Source organism: Dendropsophus ebraccatus, chromosome 10 (assembly GCF_027789765.1).
Source record: "Dendropsophus ebraccatus isolate aDenEbr1 chromosome 10, aDenEbr1.pat, whole genome shotgun sequence".
NCBI classification, from domain to species: domain Eukaryota; kingdom Metazoa; phylum Chordata; class Amphibia; order Anura; family Hylidae; genus Dendropsophus; species Dendropsophus ebraccatus.
The window spans coordinates 97,607,080-97,625,746 of NC_091463.1; the positions used below are offsets into that span (position 1 = coordinate 97,607,080).

At 48.1% G+C, this 18,667-nt stretch overlaps 1 protein-coding gene across 2 annotated transcripts in view; it reads right to left on the minus strand.

The window, feature by feature from the left end:
- Positions 1 to 18,667, minus strand: part of HDX (highly divergent homeobox) — a 71,259-nt gene that overhangs the window by 10,652 nt on the left and 41,940 nt on the right. For both annotated transcript variants that reach the window (XM_069985657.1, XM_069985656.1), the window contains 2 exons: positions 5,373 to 5,455; positions 5,023 to 5,106 (listed from right to left, as the gene is read on the minus strand). In XM_069985657.1, coding sequence (XP_069841758.1) covers positions 5,023 to 5,106; positions 5,373 to 5,455 — 167 coding nt within the window. The remainder of the gene's footprint in view (positions 1 to 5,022; positions 5,107 to 5,372; positions 5,456 to 18,667) is intronic.

An 18,667-nucleotide genomic window follows, 5' to 3' on the forward strand; every position in this document is an offset into this window, starting at 1 on the left:
AAAAAGGAGGGGGGGGGGGGGGGGGGGGTAAAGCCTCAAGCCATTGAGAAACTACATAGTTAGATTTATGAAGAACGGAGAAGATCTTTATATACCTCAGTTTCCTGAAATTGCAACCAGGTCAGCCAAGTGCTGGTAAAACGAGAGTTCTTATCTTGTAGACTTGAGGTGAGGTCTTCCATGTGCATGAGGTCGTTAACCTTAGTGATCCACAAAGAGATTGGAGGTGGATCCGTTCGTTTCCAGTAAAGGGGGACACAAGCTCTAGCAGCCATGACCAGAAACCTCAGCAGAGAACATTTATAATGTTTAACCGACATGTCACAGTGATGGAGCAAGAAAAGGGCCGGACCCATAGGGATCGTCAGGTCGGTGACCAGGCGTATCACTCGGATCACCTCGGACCAAAAAGAAGCAAGACGTGGGCAGTCCCAAAATGTGTGGAGGAACGTTCCTTCGGCCGAGCCACATCTCCAACATGTAGGGTCTACCTCCGGAATCAGAGCATGTAGACAGGAGGGAACTCTGTACCATCTAGATAGGATTTTGTACCCAGCCTCTTGAAAGCGAGAACAGATGGAAGATTTATGCGTCAGCGTATATATACGCGTCCGTTGTTCAGGGTTAAGTGTCAAGGAAAGTTCCTCCTCCCACTTAACCATAAAGTCTGGAGCTGTCTCTTCTGGCAGGGTCAAAAGCAGTTGATATGAGATAGAAAGGTTATGTCTCAGTGAACCACTCTGGGTACAAAGAGTTTCAAAATCTGTCCGATTGGTTAAGAGTGTGTTTGGCTTAGGTCTAGATGTCAGGAAGTGTCGGAGCTGAGCTGCCCTCCAAGGACCCAGCGGTCGAGGCTCAGACAAAGCGGAAATGTCAGCAGAGGTAAGCCAGTCCCTGTTAGCAATAAAGTCTCGAGCACGAAACTTGTCTCCATTTATCCATTCTGCAAAGACACGGTCATTAAGGCTAGGGACAAAATCTGGATTGCCCAATATAGGAGTTAATGTAGAATTTAGAGGGATGACATCCTGTCGCATCATCCTCTCCGAGCACGCACATATCACCGGGCCAATTGTGGGGTGAGATTTTAGAGACGTAAGGGAGGTATCTCCATTTTTATTCTTATTGTTCAAGGTAAAAAAAAAAAATCTGAGAAAAATTCACCTCAGTAATTTACAAATCATCTTATTATCACCTCAGAGAGCAATGAAGCCACTCAAAGAGTGAAATACTCCCCCCCCCCCCTGGAGGGGATGGCGATAAATACTGCCCCTCGTAATAACTGTATTACAGCTGCACACCCATAGAGGGCGCCACTCACAATGGCATGAACGAGGACCACAATCAATTACCATCTTCTTTAGACAACACACAGCTACTTTCTTAGAAAAACTGCGCCACCTCTACCCCCAGGTTGTGTACGGGATTACAATCCAGCTCCAGATAATTAAAGAAAACTCTGCTGCAAAACCAACACCCAACCTAAGGACAAGAGGGGCGCTGTTCCTGGAAGAGAGCGGCCGTGTTTATCTAATCCTGGACAATGACGACATAGGCCAGGCAATGGAGATGAAGCAGAGCTGTGTATCTATTGAGATATGACCCCGCGGTGACTCACTGTGCGCTCGCTGGCACGCGCGGTGGCATTACAGAGAAGACTCTACCAACCCGTCACCAGCCTGGCAGCACTAATCTCTCGCCGCTCTGTTACCATGGCTTCCATTTCACTTGGTTTAACAAGGAATGAAAACAGATTCTCCCCAAACGCTCATTATGTAGAAATTTCATCAAGGAAGAGTCAGGAAGCCTGAAGGGCGGGAGCACCGCGCCCGTCTGTGCCCACAACCCCAGGGCGTCGGATGAAGTATTGGGCGAAGTCTAAACCCTCCTTATTCGAACTGTTAATATAACAAAAATTCTGCAGAACAAAGGAAATCAGGAAACACTAAATAGTGGTCTCCAAACTATAAGTCTCCAGATACTGCAAAACTATAACTCCCTATCCCCCACCCCCCGACTCCTATGTCAACCTCAATAATTCCTCATCCTCCAGATCCTGCTGTCTCCCTTCTGACTCCCCTCTCTCCCATTCATTCCCTCTGGACTCCTCTGTTTCCCCTAGACGCCCTCCAGACCCCTCTGTCCCTCTCTGGTCTCCTCTGACCCCTCCAGACCCCCCCGTCCCTTTCTAGTCTCGTTTCTCCTCTCCAGACTCCTCTGTCCCTCTCTGGCCTCTTCTGTCCCCTCCAGACCCTTCTGTCCTTCTCTGACCCCTCCAGACTCCTCTGTCCCTCTCTGGCCTCTTCTGTCCCCTCCAGACTCCTCTGTCCCCTCCAGACTCATCTGTCCTCCTCTGACCCCTCCAGACTCCTCTGTCCACCTCTCTGTCCATCTCTGGTCTCTTCTGACCTCTCCAGACCTCTCTGTCCCCCTTAAGCCTCCTCTGTCCCTCTCTGTCCCCTCCAGACTCTTCTGTTCCCTCCAGACCTCTCTGTCCAACTCTGGTCTATTCTGACCCCTCCAGATCCCTCTAGAATCCTTCTTACTCCTGTCAAAAAAAAAAAAAAAAAAAAGATCAGTTGTGCTGAAAGTAAACATGCCTGATCCCTCTTTCTTCCTACATCCCCCATCAGGGGGAGTCAGGATACTTCCATACACCTTAGATGGTTGGCCTCTCTTCTGATGGGGTCAGACCATTTACCTAATATATATGGGGACCATTCCACACCAGCTGCAGGGTCACATGACTGATCGATGGGTGGAGCTAAACTACTGTCCTTTTCTATCAGGATTTTGCCCGCAGATCTGGATGTAACTGGAGGATAAACTCTTTGATTCCGCATGAGTACACATTAAATAAAGCAAAGTATCCACAGCTCATACACCAGCAGCTGTAAAGCGAGATGTCGATAAAAACCGAATTACACTTTAATTAAAGCCTTAAAATGTGCAGAGGAAAAAAATCGCAAATATAAACCTCGTAACTATATCGTAATCTTATAATATCAGCTATAAAAACCCGAGACGTGGAGGTCTCCTTCGAGTGATCGGCTGCGTCTCCATCTGCCTGCAGGGAATCTGGACTGGGCCGAGATCCATAAATCCACTCTGGTTTGGCTCAGACGGGGTTAATGGCGGTCAGTAGTAACGCAGCCGCCGTCTGTTCTCCACCATCCAGTCCACATGATGTTATACTGACGAGAAACCAGGCCTCGGATATCCAGAATCCAGAAAGATGGCGGACATTGCTTTCCTCTGCACTTTTTATAGGAGGATCCGTATCCTAACAGTGGTGCTATGGTATAATAATGTATAGTATAATAATATACACTGTATACAATTAGTAACGGGTTGGATCTCCTTTGGTCATTGTGGTATAGATCCCGCCAGGTGATGAAATTGTTTGGCAGGAACACCAAGAAACTTTGGGCTGGTCAGTATAGTAAATGAGCACCAATCTGCTGTGTTCTCTTCTACTCGCTCCTCACAGCTGCCAGTGCAACTTTAGAGCCAGAATCTGAAGTGACAGGCCGCTCAGCCAATCACTGGCCATGGCGGTCCCTTCCCGGCCATTGATTGGCTGATTAGCATGTCTCCTCAGAGACCGGCTCCGAAGTTGCGCCGATGGCTGCAGGGAGCAGGTAGAATCAAAGAGAACACCGGGGAGCATGGAGAGGTAATGGATGAACTTTATTATTTTATTTACAGATTCATCAGCCGTGCAATGCTATTACATGTAGTGATGCCTGCCCGGCTGCCGATGATGTTAGGTCAGGACCAAAAGACATGATCAGCCAATGATCACTGTCTTCATTACATGCAGCGATAATCTGCCGAATCGGCCTGTAATAGGGCCCTTTGCCTGGGCCTGTTCACACATGACAGGAAGGGTCATCGATTGTGCCAAATACCAACCCTCCATCAGTATGGAGCCAAAGAGATCGGAATCCATATGACCGGCCATGTTTCTCCACAGGGATCTGGATCTGACCAGCGATATTTCTCCACAGGGATCTGGATTTATGTGACCGGCCATGTTTCTCTACAGGGATCTGGATCCTTCTGACCGGCCATGTTTCTCCACAGAGATCAAGATCTAGCTGACCAGCCATGTTTCTCCACAGAGATCTGGAGCCATCTGACCGGCCATGTTTATCCACAGAGATCTGGATCCATCTGACCGGCCATGTTTATCCACAGAGATCTGGATCCATCTGACCGGCAGTAGTGGATTATAATAGGGGCGTTTTGGGCGGCAGCCCGGGGCCCTGAGCTCCTGGGGGGCCCATGACCACCCAAAAAGACTTATACTTTCAATGGTGTACTGTCTCCTGGCTACACTTCTGCCATGATTTGCAAAAAATCACAGTTTTTTAATGGCAATTTTGCACAAATCAAGACATCATGACATTATCTGTCCTGTACTATGAACTCCAGGCTAGTGCCGCCATAGTTACAGTGTGGGGGGGGGGGGGGGGCAGGCTTGGTGAACAGCCCGGGGCCTATGGTAATGTTAATCCGCCCCTGCTGACCGGCCATGTTTCTCCACAGGGATCTGAATCCTTCTCACCAGCCATGTTTTTCCACAGATCTGGATCTATCTGACCGCCCATGTTTCTCCACAGGGATCTGGATCCTTCTGACCGGCCATGTTTCTCCACAATTATCTGGATCTGACCGGCCATGTTTCTCCACAGACATCTGGATCCATCTGTTGCTAAGATCACTGGATTTTATGTTGTTCTCCAGGGTCACAGGTCTGATCTCCATATAGTAAAGAACCAATGGTGAGAGGGCAGAGGGCTCTAATAAAGGGGCCATCAATCAATCATGGTGGTCTGTGCTACTGAAGTGTCGAGAAACAATGTAAAACTCGGCATAGAGCTTCACAAGGACCCTGAGGGTGGGAGCTGTCACTAGTGTACTGAGTATGACAGATGTTCTGGACAGGCAGGGACTGGAACATGACCCTCACTAGACAATAAATCATGTGATCGGGGCAGCAGGTCATATGACTTATACCTTATAATCCAGGAGCGATCGCATCTGATCCACATCAAGTTTGCCCATGGTCTCACTCATCTCCTCCTCTGGAGCTTCCACTTTCTGAAACACAGAAGAAAGTCACAGGATCAGGAAAGTGGGATCAGTGATCGAAACGAGGGACTCAATGACAGCTGCTACTCAGCTCTCATCAGTGATTTACATCCTCAGCATGCACAGGTTGTGTTTGGTATTGCAGCTCAGTTCTATTGAAATAAATGGAACAGAGTTGTAATACCACACACAACCAGAGAGCAGCTGTGTTTTTTTTTCTTATCTTGGACAGCTCCTTTAAGGAGTTACCTAGCAGCCGCTCCTGCTGTACTTACCACAGTGTGTGCAGGTGCCATGTCTGTACTGTCTTCCTTGATGCTGAGGTCTTCATTCCGCCCCACCTCGTGCATGTCATCAGCTGAAGGACAAGAACAGGATGCAGTTTTACAATTTTGCTGATTTTTTAAAGGAACATTTTAAATAAAACTCCCCCCCAACAGTGTGAATCATAGCTCCTCCCCACATCGCCATCTCCCCTTGTAGTTAGTGATACAGTCCAGAGGCTCCTTCCCACATCGCCATCTCCCCCTGTAGTCAGTGGTACAGTCCGTAGGCTCCTCCCCACATCGCCATCTCCCCCTGTAGTCAGTGGTACAGTCCGTAGGCTCCTCCCTACATCACCATCTCCCCCTGTAGTCAGTGGTACAGTCTGGAGGCTCCTTCCCACATCGCCATCTCCCCCTGTAGTCAGTGGTACAGTCCGGAGGCTCCTCCCCACATAGCCATCTCCCCTTGTAGTTAGTGGTACAGTCTGGAGGCTCCTCCCCACATAGCCATCTCCTCCTGTAATCAGTGGTACAGTCTGGAGGCTCCTCCCCACATCGCCATCTCCCCTTGTAGTCAGTGGTACAGTCCGGAGGCTCCTCCCCACATCGCCATCTCCTCCTGTAGTCAGTGGTACAGTCCGGAGGCTCCTCCCCACATCGCCATCTCCTCCTGTAGTCAGTGGTACAGTCCGGAGGCTCCTCCCTACATTTCCATCTCCTCCTGTAGTCAGTGGTACAGTCCAGAGGCTCCTCCCCACATTTCCATCTCCTCCTGTAGTCAGTGGTACAGTTCGGAAGCTCCTCCCCACATTGCCATCTCCCCCTGTAGTCAGAGGTACAGTCTGAAGGCTCTTCCCACATTGCCATCTCCTCCTGTAGTCAGTGGTACAGTCCGGAGGCTCCTCCCCACATCGCCATCTCCTCCTGTAGTCAGTGGTACAGTCCGGAGGCTCCTCCCCACATCGCCATCTCCTCCTGTAGTCAGTGGTACAGTCCGGAGGCTCCTCCCTACATTTCCATCTCCTCCTGTAGTCAGTGGTACAGTCCAGAGGCTCCTCCCCACATTTCCATCTCCTCCTGTAGTCAGTGGTACAGTTCGGAAGCTCCTCCCCACATTGCCATCTCCCCCTGTAGTCAGAGGTACAGTCTGAAGGCTCTTCCCACATTGCCATCTCCTCCTGTAGTCAATGGTACAGTCCAGAGGCTTTTCCCACATCGCCATCTCCTCCTGTACTCAGTGGTACAGTCTGGAGGCTCCTCCCCACATCGCCATCTCCCCCTGTAGTCAGTGGTACAATCCGGAGGCTCCTACCCACATTGCCATCTCCCCCTGTAGTCAATGGTACAGTCCAGAGGCTCCTCCCCACATTGCCATCTCCCCCTGTAGTTAGTGGTACAGTCTAGAGGCTCCTCCCCACATTGCCATCTCCCCCTGTAGTTAGTGGTACAGTCTAGAGGCTCCTCCCCACATTGCCATCTCCCCCTGTAGTTAGTGGTACAGTCTAGAGGCTCTTCCCCACATGGCCATCTCCCCCTGTAGTCAGTGGTACAGTCTGGAGGTTCCCACATTGTAACAGCTTATAGTCATCTCCATTATTTTTCCATACTAACCAATATGTGTCAGACTCCGCCCCCTCCTGATGTCACTCCTCTTTCCTTACGCATGATAGTTGTTAGGTGCATGCAAAAAACTTTTAGCAAATGACAATGAAGGCAAAGCAAATGAAACCACTGTAGACGCTAATGGACAGATCCTTTAATTTAATTTCTAGAATCCAGACCAGGATGGATGACTAGATGGGACAGATGCAGTCTGACGTGATGTCACCATTCTGGGCGGAGCCTCATCCTTGGCGTTTACACACATCACTCACTCCTGGCACTAATAGTCAATATTTTAAGGGCCCGTCCATTCTGCTATAAGTTAATTGTCTCATAATAAAAAGGTTCTTACAAACGCTTGTTACAATGTATCAGTTTCAAGAGGGGCCCAGAGAGCATTGTGTACCCTGATACATAGTAACAAACCCTCAGCTGTATGTGTATTCAGGACTGGACAAGCCCTTTAAGGCTTCACAGTTAATATCCTCCTGTTTTCTCCTCCTCTCTTAATATATAAGAAGAGTTGGCAATTACAGATCTCGGAGGATCGCCGCTGCTGACGCCGCCGTCTTTCCAATAGCAATTATTTCAGCGTTTTCTTCTAATGCATCCTGCAGCTTCGACAGGGAAGACATTTAGCTGCTGCTGAAACCAGCAAGAAGTGGAGCGGTGGGGGAGCGGGCGCCTGATCACAATGTGCCACATGGATGCAGGATGGCGAGATCACAGCCCTGGTGGGAGACCGAGGAGAAGAGACTGCAGCAGTGTCCCTGGAGAGACCGCAGACTGTCAATGGAGTGTATGGAGAGACTGCAGACTATGTATGGAGTGTAGGGAGAGACTGCAGACTGTCTATGGAGTGTAGGGAGAGACCGCAGACTGTCAATGGAGTGTATGGAGAGACTGCAGACTATGTATGGAGTGTAGGGAGAGACCGCAGACTGTCAATGGAGTGTATGGAGAGACTGCAGACTATGTATGGAGTGTAGGGAGAGACCGCAGACTGTCAATGGAGTGTATGGAGAGACTGCAGACTATGTATGGAGTGTAGGGAGAGACTGCAGACTGTCTATGGAGTGTATTGAGAGACTGCAGACTGTCTATGTGATGTAGGGAGAGACCGCAGACTGTCAATGGAGTGTATGGAGAGACTGCAGACTATTTATGGAGTGTAGGGAGAGACTGCAGACTGTCTATGGAGTGTAGGGAGAGACCGCAGACTGTCTATGGAGTGTAGGGAGAGAACGCAGATTGTCTATGGAGTGTAGGGAGAGACTGCAGCAGTGTCCTTGGAGAGACCACAGACTGTCTATGGAGTGTAGGGAGAGACTGAAGACTGTCTATGGAGTGTATTGAGAGACTGCAGACTGTCTATGTGATGTAGGGAGAGACTGTAGACTGTCTATGGGTGTAGGGAGAGACTGCAGCAGTATCCCTGGAGAGACTGCAGACTCTGAGGTGTAGGGAAAGACCGCAGACTGTCTATGTGGTGTAGGGAGAGACTGCACACTGTGTATGGAGTATAGGGAGAACCTGCAGACTGTCTATGAGGTGCAGGGAGAGACCACAGACTGTCTATGAGGTGCAGGGAGAGACTGCAGACTATGTAGTGGAGCCAACGAGGCACAAAGCTCCTCATCCTCATCCCTGTGACATCACCAGCCCCTCTCTATAACCCGACCCCTCACTATGACATCACCAGCAGCTCCATATAACCCCACCCTTCACTGTGACATCACCAGCCCCTCTCTATAACCCCACCCCTCACTGTGACATCACCAGCCCCTCTCTATAACCCCACCCCTCACTGTGACATCACCAGCCCCTCTCAATACCCCAACCCCTCACTATGACATCACCAGCCCCTCTCAATACCCCAACCCCTCACTATGACATCACCAGCCCCTCTCTATAACCCCACCCCTCACTATGACATCACCAGCCCCTCTCTATAACCCCACCCCTCACTGTGACATCACCAGCCCCTCTCTATAACCCCAACCCTCACTGTGACATCACCAGCCCCTCTCTATAACCCCACCCCTCACTGTGACATCACCAGCCCCTCTCTATAACCCCACCCCTCACTGTGACATCACCAGCCCCTCTCTATAACCCCACCCCTCACTGTGACATCACCAGCCCCTCTCTATAACCCCACCGCTCACTGTGACATCACCAGCCGCTCTCCAAACCCCACCCCTCACTGTGACATCACCAGCCCCTCTCTATAACCCCACCCCTCACTGTGACATCACCAGCCCCTCTCTATAACCCCACCCCTCACTGTGACATCACCAGCCCCTCTCTATAACCCCACCGCTCACTGTGACATCACCAGCCGCTCTCCAAACCCCACCCCTCACTATGACATAATTATACCTGATGCAGACATGACGGAATTGTAGCTTTGCAGCGTACCGTCTATTGAGAACACGTCTTCACTGCAGGCTGTAAAGCGAGATGCTTTCTGACAGACCAGCCTGCAATGCAGCCAGTTTGGCCACTAGATGTCAGTACAAGTGAAAACTTCAAAATGCGAAGAAAGATAAAATCAATAATATAATAGAAGCTGCACGATCACATAAACTGCTGTATATAATAACTGGTCGCAGATAAAACAACATGGCGGTGGCGGTAACAGGCTTCCCTCTTATCCCTCCTCTTGCCTGGGCGCGGTTCACTTAATTTATCTGACAATGTTCCGGGTCTAATTTTGGGTAAAAGAAAGAAAAAAAAAAAGAATCTATCAATAGTTCCCCGAGTGACGGCAAATTCAATCAGCTGCTGGACGGGGGACAGAATCATCTGCGCGGCGTAATGAAGAGCGTTCGTGTACGGGAACACGGGCGACATCTGTCATTTTAATTAGTAACGACTAAGTGATCCGGGCCGCGCCTGATCTCCCTGTATAATAATCACAGCGCTATAGTGCCAACAGCAACACTTTACTTACTGCATCCACTGCTTACTGGACGCAGGTGATGGAGCCGCCGGCGCTGGCGTCTGGCCACACCACGCTCTACAGTCTGGGCTTATTCTCCCATACACTCACAGCCAGCCAGAACAGGAACCCCCGGGACCCCCTCCTGTGCACACACATACAGCAGAAACTTTCTAACACACCATTTTCATCATACCTGTTTGGTGTCACTGAATGGGGGCATTGTGATAATACGCTGGAAACCTGTCCTGACCCAATAAATCGACCCAGGGACACCCTGCATGTTGGATCCATTCCACCCGACATCCCATTTGATGTCATGTGATTCATTAACCAAAAATAACTCTGTACGCCAGAGTAAAAGAACTGGGCACTGCTTGTTGTTAGGGGAAGTATGTCTCTAGTAACAGCTCCACCAAGACACATATCATATCAGGTTTTACCATGTGCAGGATGGAGGGAGAGAGCCCAAGAGTCTGGGCTGTGTACTTACAAGCTGAGACATAAACTGCTGGGGATTCACACTGTTCCTGAGAGGTCAATCAAGTCTTCTGACCTCTCATAGGGCCCTATTCCACCGGACGATTATCGTTCAGATTATCGTTAAATCGTTCGAATCTAAACGATAATCGACTAACGACCGAGCGAGAAATCGTTGATCGCTTATTAAGACCTGGACCTATTTTTATCGTTGCTCGTTCACAAATCATTCGCATTAAATAAGAAGTCGTTTGGTCGTTCGCAGTAGTGACGAACGCAATAGCGTCAACAAGATGCACCTGGGGGTGGGGTTAATTGATCTCAGGTGCTTAAATCAAGGCTCAGCACTCACTGTGTGTGCTTGCTCACTGTGCTTGCTGACAAGTGGTTGAAAATAAGTGGAGTTTAAAAAAGGAGTTGTTGGTGATTCTGTGGGTTTGGAGTGACTGATATATTGTTGCTTTTGTGCAATTGTGTGGTGTGCATTGCTGCAGTGCATATATAGCTAGTGCCATAGTTGCTTAGTTAAACAGGTCCAAACAGTTTTTTTTTCTCTGGTCTGCTCTGCACCTGGGGGTGGGGTTAATTGATCTCAGGTGCTTAAATCAAGGCTCAGCACTCACTGTGTGTGCTTGCTCACTGTGCTTGCTGACAAGTGGTTGAAAATAAGTGGAGTTTAAAAAAGGAGTTGAAAGAAGGAGTTACAAGTTCTGGTAAGTGCTAAATCTCTTTCTTTTTCGCTGTTTTTGTTGCACTGAGGATGATGGCTAGCGAGATGGAAGGATTCATTCAGTGCGCAGTCTGCCGCATGTACGCACAACTGGAGCAGGTGTTCCAGGGTGAGTACCGCTGTGACAGATGTGAGCATGTTGCCCATCTAGAAGCTCGAGTTAGAGATCTGGAGAAGCATATTGCAACACTGAGGGAACTTGGCCACCTTGAGAGGGAACTTCGGCTCACTGAGCAGGAAGTTAGTGGGTTAGAGATGGAGGGTGGTGATATAGATCAGGAGGCCCAAGTAAGTAGCTGGGTTAATGTAGTTAGAGGGACCAGTAAGGGATCAAAGAAAAGGAAGGCCACTTCTCCTACTATATGCCCAAGCAAAATTGCCAAGTTAGGTGATGATGCAAGGGCATCCGTGTCAGAAATGGCAGCTCTAGTGGAACCTGTTCTCTCTAACAGCCGGGGGAACAGTCCAACTAGTAGTGGGCGGGATGGTAATGTAGGTAGGCCTAGACAGCTAGTGGTTGTAGGGGATTCTATAATCAGGAAGACGGATAGAATAATTTGTCGCCAAGACCGCCTCAACCGAATGGTTTGCTGTCTCCCTGGTGCCAGGGTTCGGCATGTGGTGGAAAGGGTGGATAAATTACTTGGGGGGGCTGGGGATGACCCAGCTGTCGTGGTCCATGTGGGAACCAATGACAGGATACAAGGTAGGTGGAGGTCTATTAAAAATAATTTTAGAGAACTAGGTGCTAAGTTGAAGGGGAGGACCTCCAAGGTGGTATTCTCTGGAATACTGCCTGTGCCATGCGCATCGCAGGAAAGACAGCGGGAGCTTAGGGAGTTAAATGCATGGCTCAAGTCGTGGTGTAGAGAAGAAGGGTTTGGGTTTTTAGAGCACTGGGCTGACTTTTCATTGGGGTACAAACTGTTTTCCGCAGATAATTTGCACCTTAATGGAAGGGGGTCCGCTGTGCTGGGGGAGAGAATCCTAGAAGGGGTGGAGGGGTTTTTAAACTAGGGATGTGGAGGGAGGACAATGTAGTGTGTACTATAGTGGTGGATAGGTTAGAGAGGGGACAGAACAATGAGGAGGGAGGAGAAGGGTCCTGTGGGGGGAGGATAAAAACAGTGCATAGGGAGATCCATATGTTGCGGATGAACAGTGAGGATGATTGTGGCCACAGCACAGTAATAATTCCCATTTCTTATAATGAAGCGGTTAAACTCAATGGTAATATAAAGTGTATGGTAACTAATGCCAGAAGTCTAGCCAGCAAGATGGGGGAGCTGGAGGCCTTGGTTCTGGAGGAGTCCATTGATGTGGTTGGTGTGACTGAGACATGGCTGGACTCCTCACATGACTGGGCTGTCAATATTCAGGGATTTACGTTGTTCAGAAGGGACCGGGTGGGCAGAAGGGGAGGAGGAGTATGTCTGTATGTCAGAAATGATATTAAAGTGAGTGTAAAAGATGCAATAGTGGGCGATGACTGTGATGATGTGGAAGCATTATGGGTAGAACTACAGAAGGAGGTAAAGAGTGAAAAAATTATTCTTGGTGTAATCTATAGACCCCCCAACATTACTGAGGAGGTAGATGGCCAGTTGAATAGACAAATAGAGCGGGCTGCCCGGGAGGGAACAGTAGTGATAATGGGGGACCTCAACTACCCAGATATAGATTGGGGTCACGGTTCAGCTAAAACCACAAAGGGGAGGGAATTTCTTAACCTCCTGCAGGATAATTTTCTGGCCCAGTTTGTGGAGGAGCCGACTAGAAGTGATGCCTTGTTGGATCTGGTTATTTCTAACAGCGCTGAGCTGGTTGGGGACGTCACTGTCCATGAACACCTGGGGAATAGTGACCACAATATAGTGACTTTTAGCTTAAAGTGTAGAAAAGAAAAACATGTTGGGAGGGCAAAAACTCTTAATTTTAAAAGGGCCAATTTTCCTGGGTTAAGGGCAGAACTTCAGGGCATAGACTGGGAGCGGCTGCTGTCACATACGGATACAGCTAATAAATGGGAAATCTTCAAATCCACATTAAATAACTGTACTGCCAAATATATTCCTATGGGAAACAAATATAAACGTTTAAAATCCAATCCCACATGGCTAACAACCGAGGTTAGAAGGGCTATAAATGAGAAAAAAGGGGCATTCAAAAAATATAAATCAGAGGGGTCAGCTGTAGCATTTAAACATTACAAAGAAGTCAACAAAACCTGTAAAAATGTAATAAAAGCAGCAAAAATTCACAATGAAAGGCAGGTAGCTATAGAAAGCAAAAGAAACCCCAAAAAATTCTTCAAATATATTAATGCAAAAAAACCAAGGTCAGAGCATGTAGGACCCCTAAATAATGGCGACTGGGAATTAATAACTGGGGATCAGGAGAAAGCTGAGTTACTTAATGGCTTCTTCAGTTCTGTATATACAAAAGAGGATGGAGCTGTGGTGGGTGGGGCCAGTACTGAGGTGGGTGGGGCCAGTGCTGCTAACACATGTAATGTACTGAACTGGTTTACTATAGATATGGTCCAAGATAAATTAAACAAACTCAATGTAACCAAAGCTCCAGGGCCTGATGGATTGCACCCCAGAGTTCTTAGGGAACTCAGTTCTGTAATTTCACTACCCTTGTATGAAATATTCCGTGATTCTTTGCTTACTGGTATTGTGCCAAGGGACTGGCGTAAGGCAAATGTAATGCCGATCTTCAAAAAGGGCTCTCGAACTTCCCCAGGTAACTATAGACCCGTAAGCTTAACGTCCATTGTGGGGAAACTATTGGAGGGGCTTATAAGGGACTACATCCAGGAATATGTAGTGGCTAATAGTATTATAAGTGATAACCAGCATGGTTTTACTAAGGACAGAAGCTGTCAAACCAACCTAATATGTTTCTATGAAGAGGTAAGTAGAAGCCTGGATGGGGGCGCGGCTGTGGATATAGTGTACCTGGATTTTGCAAAAGCGTTTGACACAGTTCCTCATGGACGTCTGATGGGTAAGTTAAAGTCTATTGGTTTGGAAAATTTAATGTGTAACTGGATTGAAAACTGGCTTAATAATCGTACCCAGAGAGTGGTGGTCAATGATTCCTACTCCGAATGGTCCCCGGTAATAAGTGGTGTACCCCAAGGGTCAGTACTGGGCCCTCTTCTGTTTAACTTGTTTATTAATGATATTGAGAATGGAATTAACAGCAATGTTTCTATCTTTGCAGATGACACCAAGCTTTGTAGTACAGTACAGTCTATGGAGGATGTGCAGATGTTACAGGATGACTTAGACACACTGAGTGTTTGGGCGTCCACTTGGCAAATGAGGTTCAATGTGGATAAATGTAAAGTTATGCACCTGGGTACTAATAACCCGCATGCATCATATGTCCTGGGGGGAGTTACTCTGGGAGAGTCGCTGATGGAGAAGGATCTGGGTGTACTTGTAGATAATAGACTACAGAACAGTACACAATGTCAGTCAGCTGCTTCTAAGGCCAGTAGGATATTGTCATGCATTAAAACAGGCATGGACTCTCGGGACAGGGATATAATATTACCGCTTTATAAAGCTTTGGTGCGGCCCCATCTGGAGTATGCCGTCCAGTTTTGGAACCCGATTCATAAAAAGGACGTTCTAGAGCTGGAGAGGGTACAAAGACGGGCAACTAAACTAATAAGGGGAATGGAGCATCTTAGTTATGAGGAGAGATTAAAAGAATTACATTTGTTTAGTCTGGAGAAGAGACGTATAAGGGGAGATATGATTAACTTATTTAAATATATAAATGGCCCCTACAAGAGATATGGGGAAAAGATGTTCCAGGTAAAACCCCCTCAAAGGACAAGAGGGTACTGCCTCCGCCTGGAGAAAAAAAGGTTCAATCTCCGGAGGCGACAAGCCTTCTTTACCATGAGAACTGTGAATCTGTGGAACAGTCTACCACAGGATCTGGTCACAGCAAAAACAGTAGAGGGCTTCAAAACAGGGCTAGACAAGTTCTTAGACCAAAATAATATAGATGCATATGTATAGAACATATCACCCCTCCCCCTTCCCTGTATCCATCCCCTCCTTGGTTGAACTTGATGGACATGTGTCTTTTTTCAACCGTATTAACTATGTAACTATGTAACTATGTAAGATGACCGCAAGAACGATCATAAGTAACGATTATCTTTCTATGTAAATGGGCGAACGATTTCAGGTCTTCGTTTGGATCGTTTATCGTTAACGATTATGTGAACGATAATCGTCCGATGGAATAGGGCCCTTAGAATTCTGGGAAGCTGCTGTATGTTGGTGCTGCAGTGTAATCTCTCTCTCTAAGGGCAGCAGCCACAACAGTAACAGGGCTTAGTGTAACCCCTTCCTTGCTGTGCTCTTGCTGCTTTCAATGCATCAGTGACCCTTTCTAGTTCACATGCCATCTATAGTATTTTATTATGTAATTGTCAGTATTTTGTCATCAGCTTTGCACGGTGCCAGTTTGTTTTCTAGTATTATTTCATGGCAAAGCAGAGAGGAGTATGTGCTGTGCTGTGATTGGCTAGAGAAGTAAAGGACATAGTTGTGCACCATGGTTAAAGGGGTCTGCCTCCACACTCAAAGCTGAGGGTCTGTTATTATTCTATTCAGGGAGATAAGCTTAAAGGGGTTATCCAGTGCTACAAAAACATGGCCACTCTGTTTCAGAGATAGCACCGCTCTTGTCTTCAGTTTAGGTGCAGTTTGTAATTAAGCTCCATTCACTTCAATGGAACTGAGTTAAAAAAACTCCATCCAAACTGGAGACAAGAGTGGGGCTGTCTCCAAAAACAAGTGGCCATGTTTTTGTAGCACTGGATAAACCCTTTAAAGTGATTCTGTACCCACAATCTGACCCCCCCCCCCCAAACCGCTTGTACCTTCAGATAGCTGCTTTTAATCCAAGATCTGTCCTGGGGTCCGTTCGGCAGGTGATGCAGGTATTGTGCTAAAAACTACTTTTAAACTTGCAGCCCCTTGCCCAACGGCCATGGCCTAGAGTGTCTGTGCATTAGGATGGCACAACCTCTCTGTCCCTCCTCCCCGCCCTCCTCATCAATAGGAATGCCACAGGAGAACTAGAGCTACTAGGACACCAGGGTGGAGAACTACAGTTACCAGGACACCGGGGGAAGAACTACAGCTACCAGAACACCAGTGGGAAGGACTACAGCTACAAGGACACTACGGGGGATAGGGGGGAGAACTACAGCTACCAGGACACCAGGGGGGCACACAAGGCTAGGGGCATTGGGGGGGCACAGTACTTTTCCTTGCCTCAGGTGCTGCTAACCCACACACAGCACTTCTGCACACAGTATAACATTAAGTATGGGCACAGCAGCAGGAGACATTATTAGTATATGGAGGGCACAGCAGCAGGGGACATTATTAGTATATGGAGGGCACAGCAGCAGGGGACATTATTACTATATGGAGGGCACAGCAGCAGGGGACATTATTAGTATATGGAGGGCACAGCAGCAGGGGACATTATTACTATATGGAGGGCACAGCAGCAGGGGACATTATTACTATATGGAGGGCACAGCAGCAGGGGACATTATTAGTATATGGAGGGCACAGCAGCAGGGGACATTATTACTATATGGAGGGCACAGCAGCAGGGGACATTATTAGTATATGGAGGGCACAGCAGCAGGGGACATTATTACTATATGGAGGGCACAGCAGCAGGAGACATTATTACTATATGGAGGGCACAGCAGCAGGGGACATTATTACTATATGGAGGGCACAGCAGCAGGGGACATTATTACTATATGGAGGGCACAGCAGCAGGGGACATTATTAGTATATGGAGGGCACAGCAGCAGGGGACATTATTACTATATGGGGACATAGGGACTTATTTATATAACTATTTGGGGCATAGCAGGGGGCAGTATTACTATATGGAAGCACAGCAGGGGATCCTACTTACAAGGGGCAGCCCACATACCTACTGACTTTACTGGAAATCACACCAAAAAGTGCAATTACTACTGTTTGGGACCTTCCGGGTTGGAAAAAGAGAAGGAAGTTGCTGGTAAAGATGTTTGTCTGGCAGGTTCTGAAGAGATGAATTGTAGCTGCAAGAAATTATCTTGGAGGCCCAGGCTGGATGGAGAGGAAAAGGAAAGTGACGCCTCAGATCAAAGAAGGCGTCACCTGTGAGCCACTAAATGACAATGTGATGTGCCGACGATGGCTGATCCAGCCTTATAATAGGCTCTGTAAGCGAGCTCCTATCTAGCAGAACGGTGCTGCTTACCCAGGATATCAGACTATGTAATAAGGCCCTAACACAATAGGTAAGAACGCAGAGAAAGTGCTGGGTTCTCACATTGCGTTATTAACACAAACACAACGTGAGAACACTGAGCCCTCCCCTATCCTGTCTCTAGGACCTGGCATCTTCCTCTGCACTGCAGCCTCTTGTGACCATCACGTGCACAACAGAGGAGGATGCTGAGCCACACAGCCAGGAGTGAGGAGGGGTCTGTGCTAGGTTGCCTACTGGCCTACAGTAAGCGGGCATCTGTATCGATCTTGGTATAGTATTTTTTTTTGGGGGGGGGGATGGGGGGCCCCCAACGAGATTGTCGAGGCCTCCACCAACCTTAATCTGGCCCTGTTGGTTTGTGCCACCTGCGCAGGGCATCACATCTGCTTGTCCTCACTGTGGCTGATGTTTTCTACCGTGGAATAAAGATTGAAGCCCAATGAGTGGTGAGTGCGGCTTTTTTCATTTTCTCCACAACAGATTGATTTGCAAGTCTATTCTGAGAAGTCTGCACCACCAATTTCCACTCCCAGCGGAGCCTGTATGCCGTGCGTTTTTTGTAGTACCCACCTGACTTTGTGTCGTATGTGCTTCACGTCTGCAGAGCCACTTAGCCCCGCCCACATCAGTGTCATATGTCCCGCCCTCTGTGACGTCATTAGCATCAAGACCCTGCCCCTCAGCAGCCATTGGAAAGGCCTGGCCTAGAGGTCTAGGCCCCTCCCCCTCTAGGCCAGCAAATTGCAATGGCTACTGTGGGGCGGAGCGGCACTTAAAGGGAAAAAACTGGGACTTTTATTCACACCTTGTGCAACGTTTGAGAAAGGCTACTGTGTATAGCCAAAACGTTGCATAAGGTGTGAATAAAAGACACAGTTTTTTCACTTTAAGTGCTGTGTCCTTTGGATGCTTTGTCTCAAAAGATCATCTGACTGAGGGATCAGTTTACAGCTGCCCACAGGCGTCTATGGACAGTGGAAAGGGAGGACAAGGGAACAGCTGCAGAATGACACAAGGAGAGAGAAACAGAAAAGATGCAGAAAGCTCTAATAAGTGTAATAGCTCCCCACTGCTGGATTCACAGCTTACACTGCTCAGTCTTGCTCTATAATGTCCTCCATACTGCTGCTGATTCACAGGACAGCTTATCCTGGAAAAAAACTTAGTTATGACATAAATGTATTCACAGGACTGGAAGGGGATGGAGGACACTGATCTTCTGGTGTG